We start from the raw sequence: 14,012 nt of genomic DNA on the forward strand, positions 1-14,012 counted from the left end.
AAAAGTCATTGCTCGTAAGACTTCCGAAGGTTAGGATATGCGTCTAAGATCGGTCAACGGGTCCCTAAAAAGACGGGTATTACACTAATAGGGTTGTCAATCATACTAATAAGTCTAAACATGATGAAAGAGTAGAACAATAAACAAGGATTAATTAAAGAGTAGAGAAATTGTACCAACTTAGGATGATCAAATATTAAGAAAAGAATAATAGAAGAAAACTTGATGAATGATGAAGAGTTGTCAATTCTCCAATAAACCCCAAAAAGTTTTCGAATTACCCAACTAAATCTAAGAACACTTGAATAATTAAGGAAATATTAAGATGTAATTAAGATTGAATTGTGTAATAAAACATGATTAATATTAATATAACTTGATTACAACTTGGTAATAAAACTTGATAATAAACTTCGTTATTAATCTCCTAATAGAATGGGGTATTTATACTAAGTACAAGTATTAGGGTAATTAAGAGCTTAAATGACGATTAAGACCCTAAGATGAAGATTAACGCCTTGCAAGTCCCTTAAGGAGACGCTCGACCTGCCCTTGTTGGACGCCCATGATGTAAAGGAATACGCCTGTCCTGCTTGTGGAACGCTCAGGCTGAGTCTTGGGACGCCCGTCTTGCTCTTCACGACGCTCGGGCTGAGCTTGGGAGGCCCGTCTCACAAGTCAGTTTAGCTTCTTCTTCAATTGGTTGCCTCATGATCCGTGGGGATCATTGAGAAGCCGTGGGGTCCTTCATCATTGCTCAAATACTTGTTTTATTGACTTAGGCCTTTAGTATTGGTCTCCTCTTTGTTGCTTGGTCGTTGGATGCGATCCATTTAGCTCCGTTTTGCTCCATATGTGCAAGGCTAGCATTCCTCTCCTAACAAGGACACAAAACCTCAAAGAATATGCAAAGTATGAAGCTAAAGATAAGAAACGACCCTAATGCATGCAAGAAAGCATAGGAACGAGGCTAGTTAGGGGACTAAATATGTGTAAATACGAGTCACATCAGCTGCCTACTCGGTCGAATTGGCTGCCTACTCGGTCGAGTACGACCTTATAAATTACAAGGTATTACAGGTACATACTCTATTCACCTCCTCGATTCCACTCCAGCACGGCCCTCGCGCCACTACTAACCAAGTTTCGTCTCCTGTCTCCTCTAACTCCAAAGGTCGCAACAAGAACTCCAACTACATTCGCAACCGAGGAGGTAATTAAGAACAAGGATAGCTATCGTGGACAGCAAATTAAAACAATATCTCCAACAACCGTTCCTCCGCACCACCGGCAACCAGACTCTCACCAGAATCCACTTAGATAATCTTGTCTAATGACTCAGAATGCTTACGTTTTGATTGGTGAATAGTGGATTATTTATAGGGTTTCATCTGTACCTTGTCTGATGACTGACAATGGTAAAAGGAGACTTACATTTATGAACATGCGACCAGTATATGCTGTCGGGTCAGGTCGCCTGGGCGTGCCACATCACGCGCATATCAAACAAGGCTTAACTATGAGAGTTACTCTTTAATATTTTATCTAAAATTTGACTCCGCATAAATTTTTTGGTCTATAACCGATCTTTTGATGATAATAGGACCTTGTAGATTTATTTTTGTAAAAAGGGAGGAAAAAGGAAGAGTGTGACTCATGATTATATAGATGTAGTACAAGTATATTTACTAAATTTAAACTATCTTGGTCTCGATTAATTATTGTGCTTTGATTTTGGCACAATAACCAAGAAAAAAGGAGGCTAATTACTAAATGACAAGTGGATCAAATTGAATATGAATGATCAAATTGCTCATCAAGTTTATTCTTAAAATAAAAAAGACGACAGCTGACTTAGACACCCTTAAATGGATAGGATAACAAATGACTGGAACAGATGGAGTAATTGTCTAAATAAGTTAAGTTAACTAAAAGACAAGGTTGATTAGGTAATCAATCAAAGTCATCATGTTAGGTCCATAGAAAAGTAAAGAAAGATGATAATCACATTCGATAATTATAAGGATTAATTAAGTTTGATGAGGACGTGAGAAGGTGAGTAGGACCATAAATCCTTGTCCGCGTAATTTCGTTTCTTATGAGCGAATTCAAATCAATTAAGAATTAAGAATGTTATGTGGTTCTCCTTTCTTCTTTAATTTAACTAATCCTGAATTTTCCAAAATTAATGGGCTAGAAAATGATTTCGAATGATATATACCTAAGCAAGCTACGTTCAATGCCGGTGAGGGAGTATTTATTCTTCCTTATTATAAGTTCCTTATAATCATCATTACGAATCAAATCACTATAGTGTTGGTACAATAAGTAATATGGCATATGGATGAATAACATACTTACAAGTTACAACTTGTTAATTGATTAGGAAGATTCATACATAGTTACCGAATTTTTTAATAATAAATTCATTCTGTTACATGATTTATTTCACTTTCAACCGATAAGTGGTCTTCTTTAAAACTCATGTAGTAGGCCTAGTATCTAGGAAGATAAATGTTAACAAAATTCACAAGCATTTAAGTTATATGAAAGCACAATATATGATGACATATTACTTTTTGTAGGCATTTTTTTTTTAAAAAAAAAAAAATTATACAATTGACGACAATTCACATGCATTTAAGTTATATAAAATTAGTATAGGCATGCTATAGTTATTTTACTATACTAATTTTGTTATATGAACATAAAAAACTCAGAATGTAGGAAGACAAATGTTAACATCATTTACTCATTTAAGTTATTTTTTTTTTATATATATGATAACAAGACAATTAGAATTGTTATCTTATACTCTTATGGTCTTATCTAATTAATCTTGTGTCAAAGACTTTTACAAAGTCACAACCATTTCGCCCTAAGGATTACCTATACACAACTTACTCCATCTTTAGGTATTTGATTTTAAGTTGTATATCAATATCTATCGGCTATCGCAATATAAATAGCAAATTGATTATATTAAAATTGAATCTAAATGTTAGCATCATATTGGTAGACCAAAAGATATTCTTAAAACGTTTTAGAGTATCAAACAATTGAGTATATTAATTTACAAATTCGTCATAAATTAAGTAGAAAACATCATATAAAAATTGAGCACAAATTCTCATTTAAGACGCAGGTATCATCCGTCTTTACCCGAAGACCGTAAAATAACATATCACTTGCATAGATAAGACAAAATCATAACACTTACATATTAGCATAAACTTGTGTTATTTATAGAATTATAGTAGTATGTTATGTGACCCGTTTTATCTTTAAACGGATATATATATCTTAAATTCTTATGAGAGACTTATTGGTGAAGTGAGGTAGGACAAACAATTATTCATATGAAACGCATTTATTCATTGACGATCATTATACTTGCATTATGCTCTATGATACAAGCTAAGTCACTAAGCAATTATGCGTGATTATAATAACACATCATGTTTTGAAATTTATCAATTAATGTTTACCTAAAAAATACGTCCTCTTCCTCAAAAGCAAAATCATACATCCACTAGAAATACTCCTCTACTCTCATTGAGTAGGGGATCCACAATTTAGCCTAAGAATCACTATTCATCTGGTAACATCTTCCTTATCTCTCTACAACACATACTTAGCCAAGTAACATACAACTTAGTCCATTCAAGTTTACTGACTTGAGCGTCGGAGTGAGTACGCTTGGCACAAAGCCAAGCCCTCAGTTCGCTCATTGTTGCAGGAGAGGCCCGAGGAGAACAATCAAGGCGAGGAAGATTCAACCAAAGACGTCATCTCACAAGCGCGGGTGGTAAACAAACTTGCTCTGGAATTACACCCGGAACAATTATTAAAAGACAAACTACCCACAAACCATCTTGACACGTAGGAAAACTCATCTACAGAAACTGCCACATCATAGAAATGTCATCTACACATACTGCATAATGTCCAGTGCTTGAATACTCCCTTGATTAAATGAATGTTTCAGTTTTCTACCTCTTCCCCTTCTCTTGATTCTTCAATGCTCTCCATATTCCTCTATACTATCCGAATATATACCGGCAGACATGGAAGCCCATGTATATTACCACAACCAACAAGAACTCCCGAGACCCAAATTGTATCAAACCACCGCCATTACCCAGCGGCTACTCCGAAGCCCTCCAAGAGTTGCCCACAACATCCAACGTCACTACCGAACCGGGAATGTCTTCTTTCCCAAAACGCATCCCTCGCTTTCAATTTAAATTAACGCCTTTATTCAATTAATCATTTTTGCAAATTTTAATTGTGATCTCCTCTTGATTTCATTCACATGGAGATGATGTATGATTTATCATCTACAACTACGCAGTGCGAGAAAGGGAAATATAATGTACATTGAAGGTTGTATTGGTGGATTTGTGCTACAGGTAATTTCGCTTCTACATTCAGTAATCAGATGAATTATTTTTAATTTCTCCCGACTGATTATTTAGCTTGATGTTCTGCTCTTTCGAGAAGCCGATAGCCTACCCCCGGTATTATATTCGTTCTAAGTCGTATGCGACCAACTCTTATGTTTGTCAGTGATCACATCTGTTCGGACTTCCTCTTTGTCGATTAATTACCCCTTCTGATTTATTCATTGACTAGGCCATTTTAACATTGCAATGACTGCAGGACTGTAAACACATAGGCTTCTATTTGCTCCAAACTAGCGTCAAAGGTCGCTTTGTGTGAAAATGACCGAAGATCGGTCATGGAAATAAGACTCAAACTAAGTACAGCTGTCGGTTTAAGCTAAGAGGTTCTTGCTGATATTCGAACATTGTTACTCAAAAGTCAAAAATAGCGGAATGCAACTGGACCTTCATTAAATTTAAATGGGGTTGTGGAATCAAATATACAGGACCTATTGGGGTTTAGATGACTGATATGCCTTTAACTAGGGTATGAAATTGTAGAAACTCTGAAGGCACTGAATCTTTTCGGGAAGCGAAAGCTAGCCAATTCCTGCTTGCATCTACTTATTTGTGTAACTATGATATGACCAGAAGCTCGGGAATAACGGCACACATGGACCTCATGAATCAAGTGAAGAGAAATAATGACATATACAAAAGCCTAATCAAAATAAATAGGTGCCTAAGAAATTATATACTAGCACAAAGGCGGAGGAGAAGTGACATTTACCGAACGGAGGTCCACCCCTTATTCACTCTACGACCACCAGGCCACCCATACATGGCATCTGAACACATAAACAACCTACTTACCAACCATTTCTTCATTTGGTTAGATATTTACTTCATTTCTAACTTTCATCTCCGCTAACGCCTCTATGCTTTTCATATTCCCCCATTTACTGAATTGGTTACATTTATTCAACCTTTCTTCTTCCTCCTAATGAATGTAAAAAACATTATATTATTGATTACATGAAGTATATAACCTCTTTATTCCCGATTTAATCTTTCTCCCATCTCTCTAGCTCGATTTTATTTCTAAATTTTATTCCATTTTGTAATTATTGTAATTGAGTTTAGCCATGTGTAAGGAATTAAGGATATGTTCCAATTTTCAATATCCCTACTTTGTATGTTGCTGAGAACGGAGTACATATGTGAAGAAATGTGTTATGCGTAGTGTAGATGTCATATGGGTGAACTTAGGAAGTTACATTTGTTTTTGGGTTTACATATTTCTTTGGTAATAAATTAAATTTCATTTATAGGATTATGATTTATCATGTCTGAAGGATTGGTTGTTGTATTGTTGTACTCCACTGCTCCGAAAGTCACTACTTCAATCCTTTTACTTATTACTTTATTATTAGATCTCAATGATACTTATGAGTTCCCATATCATCAGTTATAAATTGAATGGATAAAAATAGAATGAGGCAGGCGATGGATGAGATCCATGGCAATTTAAGAAGTAGAAATTATAAAACGATAAAGTGAAGGATTTTGAAGCGCAGGGATAAGCGTCAAGTTGTCGAGGGTCTAAAGCACTTACGGTAGATATATCTTTGAATAACGTAAGATTCATTTCTGAGATGCGGGTCCTGATGATTAGCGTTCCTCGCCTTGATTTGAAACACTATCATATTCCCGTCCCTCAAAACTATCATCAAGGAGCTTATTTTCAGTTGGTTTAGTGTTGGTACTCTATAACTCGATGCTTCACATTTACTTCTGTGTATCTTTGGCAGAGAAGGCCATAATTTACACAAGTGACTTGAATATGATTGACTACAATTTTACACCGGCAAAAAGAAACTTACGTATCATCCTAATTTTAACTTGATTGTACATTTTAATGTTAGGTTGATTTTATATATGTTCGTTGAATTTATGAGTTGGACGATGAAGCAGACTTAAACTAATTTTATTCATTTATCCATCTACCCTTCTGTAAGCCTACACATCTCTAGGTTATTTTGTTTTGACTCTTTATTGTTGATTATCATAATATCATTTATTATTAATTTTATTATTATCTGACAAATAAATTTCATAACGGTTAATAAGAGCTAGGAATGTAGGAGATAAAGAGTTATCATCATTGAATTTAGTGTTATCATCAATGAGCTAAGAAGAACGTGGATCGTAATATACACAAAAAACTCAATAAATATACGGAGTAATTAGTTATACATGTCAGTATGTCATCAGTAGTACGGAGTATAACTTTTCTATAGGGCATAACAGATGAGAAAACGAAATATACGGAGTAATTAGTTATACATGTCAGTATGTCTATTCACCCTGATTATAACATTTTTTATTTTGAAAGAAACTTGCTTATTCTTACATGATACTACAAATATTATGATTTCCAGCCCCATACAAAAAAAATTAACTTAAAAGTAAATCAAATAAGAGGCGCATGACCATCCCGTGCATTGCACGGGTGTCAAAACTAGTTTAAACTTCAAACCTATAATATACCTAGAATCTTTATTTTGGCATACTAGAGTCTCAAAATCCGTTTTATACTCTAACATATTAAGCCGACATATTCTCCTAACAATAGAAAGAAAAAAAATTGTTTACAAAGCGTCTTGCTAAGGAAACTCAAAAGAGAGTACATAAAGAAAATGAGAAACGCTAATAATTTGTATTTTGTTACGGAGATATGAATTTAATTCTCTACCATCTTTTTCCTTTTTTTTTATATTATTTTACTTCTAAAATTGACAAAATATTTACATACAAAGAATCATAAATAAAACTCCATTTATAGCACACGATAACAAATCAACCCGTTTTTGATTCACGGGTCAGCGAGTAGTCATTTCACTTGTTCAACACCGATCATTTCCAACATCTAATTCCCAGCTACATCAACTCTAATAATTATCACCCTTAAAACCGGTTAAACAATACCATTATCAACCCGAACTAATTGATAAATAAGATGACACATTTTAGGCCTCAACTTCTCCTTCCAATAATCCCGTCCGAGCCCAACATCCTTTTCCCTCCACCTTACCTCAACCATAACCAACTCCTCCGTTAGCCTATGAACTTCCACCACCAACCCGAAATAACCTCTTATCCCCTCCATTCTCACTCCCATTCCACCCTTGACTCTCTCCATCACAACCCTCGGCGATTTTACCTCATGCGCCACTTCCTCTGCTCTTTCGACAATCTTTATCGCTTCCTCTGTTGATAAAAATGTCTCCCGACAATTTTCTCCTTTATTGTCCGTAAACAACCCAGACAAATTAAACCCTGGTGAGAATGATATTAAATCAAACGCATTTAAAAACCTTGAATTCGCCTCATTCCTGTCGCCACCTTCTACCTGTTTCATCAAATCATCGTCGTAAAATATCGAATGGATCTCTTTATAACCTTTCTTAAACCAAGGATCATTAATAATCTCCTCAATAGTAATCCTAGTATGAGGATTAACATCAAGCAGACGTTTCAACAAATGTTTTAACTCACCCGACATCCACCTTGGACACCTAAATTCACCTTTATAAATCATTTTATACAAGCGCATCAAATTGTTGTCGTTAAAAGGTAAATACCCTGCCGTTAAAACAAACAAAATAATCCCACATGACCAAACATCAGCTTTATCCCCAAAATACCCTTTCTTTCCCAAAATCTCGGGCGCCACGTAAGCGGGTGTCCCACATAACGTGCGCAACACCGGATTATTATTACTGTTACTGTTTTTGACCGCACTTAGGCCAAAATCGGTTATTTTGAGATCCCAATTTTCATCGAGTAAAAGATTTTCGAGCTTCAAATCACGATGGAAGACCCCACGGACGTGACAATATCCAATGGCGGAGATTAATTGTTGAAAATATCGACGGCTTAGATCTTCGCTAAAACGTCCTTTAGCAATCTTAGCAAACAATTCACCACCCTTGGCAAAATCCATTATAAAATAAACCTTAGTTTTAGTAGCTAAAACTTCGATTATACGTATAATATGCGGGTGGCGCAATCGTTGCATTATGGAAATCTCTCGTTTGACGGAGGGATTAAGACCGTCTTTCTCGACTCGGGTTTTGCTCACAGCTTTGACGGCTACGCTGTGACCCGTGCGTGTGTCACGCGCGTGGTACACTTTAGCAAAGGCGCCGTGGCCTAGGAGCCTCCCGAGTTCGTATTTACCGAGTAGGGTTCGTTTTTCAGGGGCATCGGATGTTGTTAGTGATTCGGGTTGGATTTCTGACATTGTTGGTGCATGAAATTTGGTAATAGAAGTAATTGTGTTTAAGATAAAAGTTGATTTGGGTGTGAATGAAGATAGTTTTTTTTGTTGTTGCTGTTGTTGATTTGGTAGGGGCCTAGGGGGTTTGTTTTAATTAGTTCAGAAGTGAAAGACAAATCTCAAATTTGAGGATGTGATTTTAGATATTTATACAAATTGGAGAGATTGAGTGTGTGACGTAAATTACCATCCGGAAGAATTGTTTAAACTTTAATATTATTGCCTATCGGTTGGTCTTCTGTAAGGCCACAAGCCATTTTACACAATTATAAATAAAAACAGATTTAGAAAAATACTCTAATGTGAAGAAACTCTAAAGTTCTGTTTGCAAAACTAATCGAAAAGGGAATAAACATGAAAAGGAATGTAGATAAAATCGAAAACTTAATCAAAACTCGAAAATGAATCGATAAGGAATTTGAAAATTGGGGAATGATAAGATAACTGATTATATAAAAATGTGTTTGACAAACTAGCTGAAAAGCTAGCTGATTTTGGTAAACTGACGTAAAAGGATATGATGATTATTTAATATTATAAATTAAAGGGGTAAAAATGGAAGATAAGTCAATTCAGGTACCTGATTTCTTAAATGCTACATGGGGTAGCATTTCATTTCGGGTAACTTATTTGGTCAAATAAGTTACTTACCAAACACTTGCAAAAAAAAATCAAGTAGTTGAAATTTTGATCAAATAAGCTACTTTGATCAAATAAGCTACCTGAAATGTCTTGTCAAACAGAGCCTAAATCGCACATGTACCTAGTTAAAAGAGGAAAAAGTTTAGTATTTTATACGTTAATCAGATCTTCCTTCAATTGCCAATCAATTTTTTTGAGAGTGTAACCTTCTTCGAATCATGAAATCAGTTAATACACTATATCTCCTGTGGTATAGTGTTACTAGTTTTCTTGTCCGTGCGTTGCACGGATATTAAAATAATGTGTGATAAATTTCACAATAAAATGGAATATAGACAAATAGTACATCGTTCATGTCTAAGATTTTATGTATGCCGCATGACCAACAAATAATTCCCATTAACATAATATTGACATAAGAATAAAAGAGTGTTTTTTTTAGGAAAATAAAACCAATATGAAGTTTATATATATGATACTTGGACTAATAGTTTTTAGAATGTGTTCATTAATACATGTTTGTTTTTCAATTGGTCAAGGAAAACAATAATATCTACTCTGCATAATCAACTCAATGATACAACAAATCTCCTTCTTTCGAATAACAACCATAATTTAATTATTGCTGGATCAAATTGTAATTATGTAAAAACTATAGAAGTACGTTTGAATGTGAACCAAATTTCGACATAATACATGGCTATGACTGCTTATGACCCCCCTCCCCCTCTTCTCTCTCTCTCTCTCTCTCTCTCTCTCTCTATATATATATATATATATATATATATATATATATAGATTTAGGATCCGGTGAGAACGATCACTCGGTGCAAACGGTGAGAACGAACTACAACCAATGGATTAACTGGAATTGTACGGCTGAGTCTTTATGTCAACGCACCCAGTTATTACGCGGGATTATATCACGCGTATTTTTTCATTTCTTCAAAATTCTTTCTCTCTCATCTCATTTTTTTCCGTCCACTTTCTCTCTCCACTAACAGAACCCTAATTGTTTCCCCAAATTCATCATCTCGTCAAATTTACTAAAGTCGAAGAAATTCAACGACGATGATAATGGACAACGATTAATAGTCTGTATCTGTATCATTATATCATCTTCAATTGTCATATTTCTTTCAAATTCGTAAGTATTTTTCGGTGTAAATTCATCATAATTTTCATTTGTTTATATCGATTTCTTCGACTTGTTTGTAGTTGAGCTTAATTATTTCCTGTATTTTTACTTCCTTGTGATTTTAATCAATAATGCAGGTCCAGTTCAGCTTAATTTGTGTTATCGTCGACTGTGGTTGTGATTAGGTAATATTCCCGCTGTTTTGCGTTTAATTAATTGTTTAATTTAGTTTTTGTTTGTGATTATATTTTGATTTCAGTTGTGCATGTGATTTGCAGGTTCCTTGTCTGTTTCAATTAACCTGATCGAAATCGTTGATCTTGTAGGTTAATATCCGTATACTACCCTTAAATTGCAGGACTATAACGTAAATTTAAACATGCAATTTATAGTCATAAAACGATAAAAACAAGGAAACGATAAGGAACAAGAAATAACCTCGGGTCCTTGATGAACGGCGTAAAGAACAGAAATCAAACCAGATTTCCTCCTAATTGTAACACCCAAGACTTTGTCCGAGATATGCCCTTGTGCTAGAACAGTGTTCTCCGATTGCCTTGCAATATAGGGAGAACTGATGTGATTTTTGTTGAGATGAGAGATCTCGGGTTTTTCAGAGAAGAATACTCTTCAAAACCCTAATTTTTGTTTCAAAATAATGATTAGGTTTAACAGAAGGAGGAGGTCTCCTTTTGTTCTCCTTGTTCGGCCGAGAACCGTGACCCACAAGGGGAAGTGGGCTTCCACTTCCTCTTCGTTTTAACTCGAGGTCCGGTTCGTTAAATACTAAAATGTATATGACGGGTTTGTATTATAAATCGTTATCGGTTATCGGAATTTAATGCATCGCTAATAATTCGGGTTAGTGAATTATTAATACGTGTCCGACAAAACAGTATTGTATAATTATTTATAATATACATTTAATTAAATATAAATCACGTATATTTAATTTTACGAATTAACTGGTTAATTCGCCTTAGCCCATGATATTTAATCCGTATTAAATATAATATCTCAACATCACATATTTGACTAATTACTAGTCAAATAACTCGGACTAACTGGTTAGTCAATTTTTGGCATCTACATGACAGTATTTTCATACCGTCACATCTCTCGAACGTATCCTATAGGTGTGACTTTTAGGGACGATTGATCACCGCCATCCGTATGACAATAACGTCAAACTTATCTAGCAAGCCAACCGTTATTGATAAACGTGGATCAACCGATAATAATACCAAAAGTATGCCCTTTGATCCTTTTAGAGGTTTATAAGTCCTTGCACTAATTGTTAAGGACACCAACCCCAACAAGCTCCCACTTGTCCGTACAAGTGTATGTGCAATGACGTTATCCGCACTAACCGGAGGACACAAGCTCCAACAAACTCCCACTTGTCCGAACAAGTGTAGGTGCGATAACCGATTCTCATATTCATTTAAAATTTCTCCCACTCAATGTAAAACAATTTGCAGATCCGGATCCACAAAGGTCGTATTTTACAATCGATCCGTATCTAGAGTGGTTTCCCCGACTAGAGAGTAACTTAACCGATAAAACGAATCCGTATCCGAGCATGGCCATGCATTTCGATTCTGACTCCTCGAGTGGCCCCGAGAAATATCGAGTACACGATAAAGGCTGAATATTTCCTTCAACTCGACTCCTTCCGATCTAAGCACGCATGAAATGACCAGAAAAAATCTACTTGGCCCCCTGTTACGGATGACCGTGAGAAAGAAACCAAAGTCACCCAAAATCTGCCGTAGTCTCAAGAGACAGTCGATAGTCAAAGAATCGACTCTTAGGATCACCATGGCAGTCCTATCCACGACCGGGCAACGAATGTTATAAAACATTTAGGACTCCACGTCGATGTCACAATAGTGTCCTACGAAATATCCGTATAAATCGCCTCTCGTGATTGGTCGGTCAACCGGTTGACTTATGGCTCGTTGAACCCACCATCAACCAACGTCACAAAATAATTGCCGAGTTATCAGCTCATGTGGGCAATTAAGGACTTAACAAGATATGATGTTTGTTCAGTTCACTTTGTGGTGTTCAAAATTGTCGTACAATTCCACATGAAAAACAAAATATATATATAAAAATTATCAAAACGATGATGTCGTATAGAGTACAAAGGAGAATGAATCTGATCCATAAAAGAGTACTACAACTCAGTAACACGTTTGATTCCCATGGAATTAACGTGCCCTTCATGCTTATCTTGTCGTAATGCTTTAGTGAGAGGATCGGCTATGTTATCATCTGTAGCAATCTTTTCTATCACTCTCGTCTTTTGCTCCACGTAATCCCGGATTAGATGAGCTTTCCGTTGTACATGTCTAGACTTGTTGCTAGACTTAGGCTCCTTAGCTTGGAAGATGGCACCACTATTGTCGCAATAGATGGTGATCGGGTCATTCGAACTAGGCACTACAGATAGCCCATGTAAGAATTGACGCATCCATATCGCTTCCTTCGTTGCTTCAGACGCGGCATAGTACTCGGACTCAGTCGTAGAATCTGCTGTAACAGTTTGTTTCGAACTCTTCCGGTGATGCAGCGCCATTAAGAGTAAAAACGAATCCAGACCGAGATTTCGAGTCATCTCGATCCGTTTGGAAGCTAGCATCTGCAGAATAGGTTGCGCATAGCTTTTGTTCGCCTCCATAAGTCAATGCCCAATCTTTAGTCCTCCGTAGGTACTTAAGAATGTTCTTGACACCAACCAATGTGGTTCACCTGGTTCTTTGTTGGAATCGACTTGTCATACTCAATGCATATGCCACGCCCGGACGTGTGCATATCATGGCATACATGATTGATCCTATTGCCGAAGCATAAGGAATCCGTGTCATGCGCTCTTTCTCTTCCGGTGTCTCTGGTGCCTGAGACTTGCTCAAATGCACCCCTGGAGCCATAGGAAGAAACCCCTTCTTGGAGTTAGTCATGCTTAATCTCTCTAGGACTTTGTCTATGTAAGACTCTCGATCGAGAGATAGCATCCGTCGTGATCTATCTCGATAGATACGGATGCCTAGAATTCTCTGTGCCTCTCCCAGATCTTTCATCTGGAAATGGTTCTTCAACCATACTTTCACCGAAGTTAAGAGAGGTATGTCATTCCCAATCAGGAGTATGTCGTCAACATACAATATTAGGAAGACAATCTTGCTCCCACTCGACTTGATATATAGACATGGTTCCTCGACCGATCGAGTAAATCCATTTTCTTTTATCACTTGGTCGAAGCGATGATTCCAACTCCGTGATGCTTGCTTAAGTCCATAAATGGAACGCTTAAGCTTGCATACTTTCTTAGGATGTTCAGGATCTATGAAACCTTCGGGTTGTACCATGTACAACTCTTCCTCCAAAAAGCCGTTTAAGAAGGCGGTTTTCACGTCCATTTGCCAAATTTCATAGTCATGAAAAGCGGCAATCGCTAAGATAATCCGAATGGAACGCAAAGATAACTACGGGTGCAAAA

At 36.3% G+C, this 14,012-nt stretch overlaps 1 protein-coding gene and 1 long non-coding RNA gene across 2 annotated transcripts; one reads left to right on the forward strand and one right to left on the reverse strand.

The window, feature by feature from the left end:
• Window positions 1–3,870: 3,870 nt before the first annotated feature.
• On the forward strand, window positions 3,871–5,445 carry LOC141592005 (uncharacterized). Its single transcript, XR_012521019.1, has 2 exons — window positions 3,871–4,412; window positions 4,663–5,445. It is a non-coding gene; the product is annotated as an uncharacterized LOC141592005 (long non-coding RNA).
• A 1,551-nt stretch (window positions 5,446–6,996) lies between these two features.
• LOC141590994 (CBL-interacting serine/threonine-protein kinase 14-like) lies at window positions 6,997–8,868 on the reverse strand. The gene has a single exon (XM_074411480.1). The coding sequence runs from the start codon at window positions 8,689–8,691 to the stop codon at window positions 7,363–7,365; it is 1,329 nt and encodes a 442-aa protein (XP_074267581.1). The 5' UTR covers window positions 8,692–8,868; the 3' UTR covers window positions 6,997–7,362.
• Window positions 8,869–14,012: the final 5,144 nt, after the last annotated feature.

Source organism: Silene latifolia, chromosome 7 (genome assembly GCF_048544455.1).
Source record: "Silene latifolia isolate original U9 population chromosome 7, ASM4854445v1, whole genome shotgun sequence".
In the NCBI taxonomy this organism is placed as follows: domain Eukaryota; kingdom Viridiplantae; phylum Streptophyta; class Magnoliopsida; order Caryophyllales; family Caryophyllaceae; genus Silene; species Silene latifolia.

Bases quoted from the DNA above. Each gene is read 5' to 3' on its own strand.
- LOC141590994 (XM_074411480.1), bottom strand. From the start codon at position 8,691: ATGTCAGAAATCCAACCCGAATCACTAACAACATCCGATGCCCCTGAA.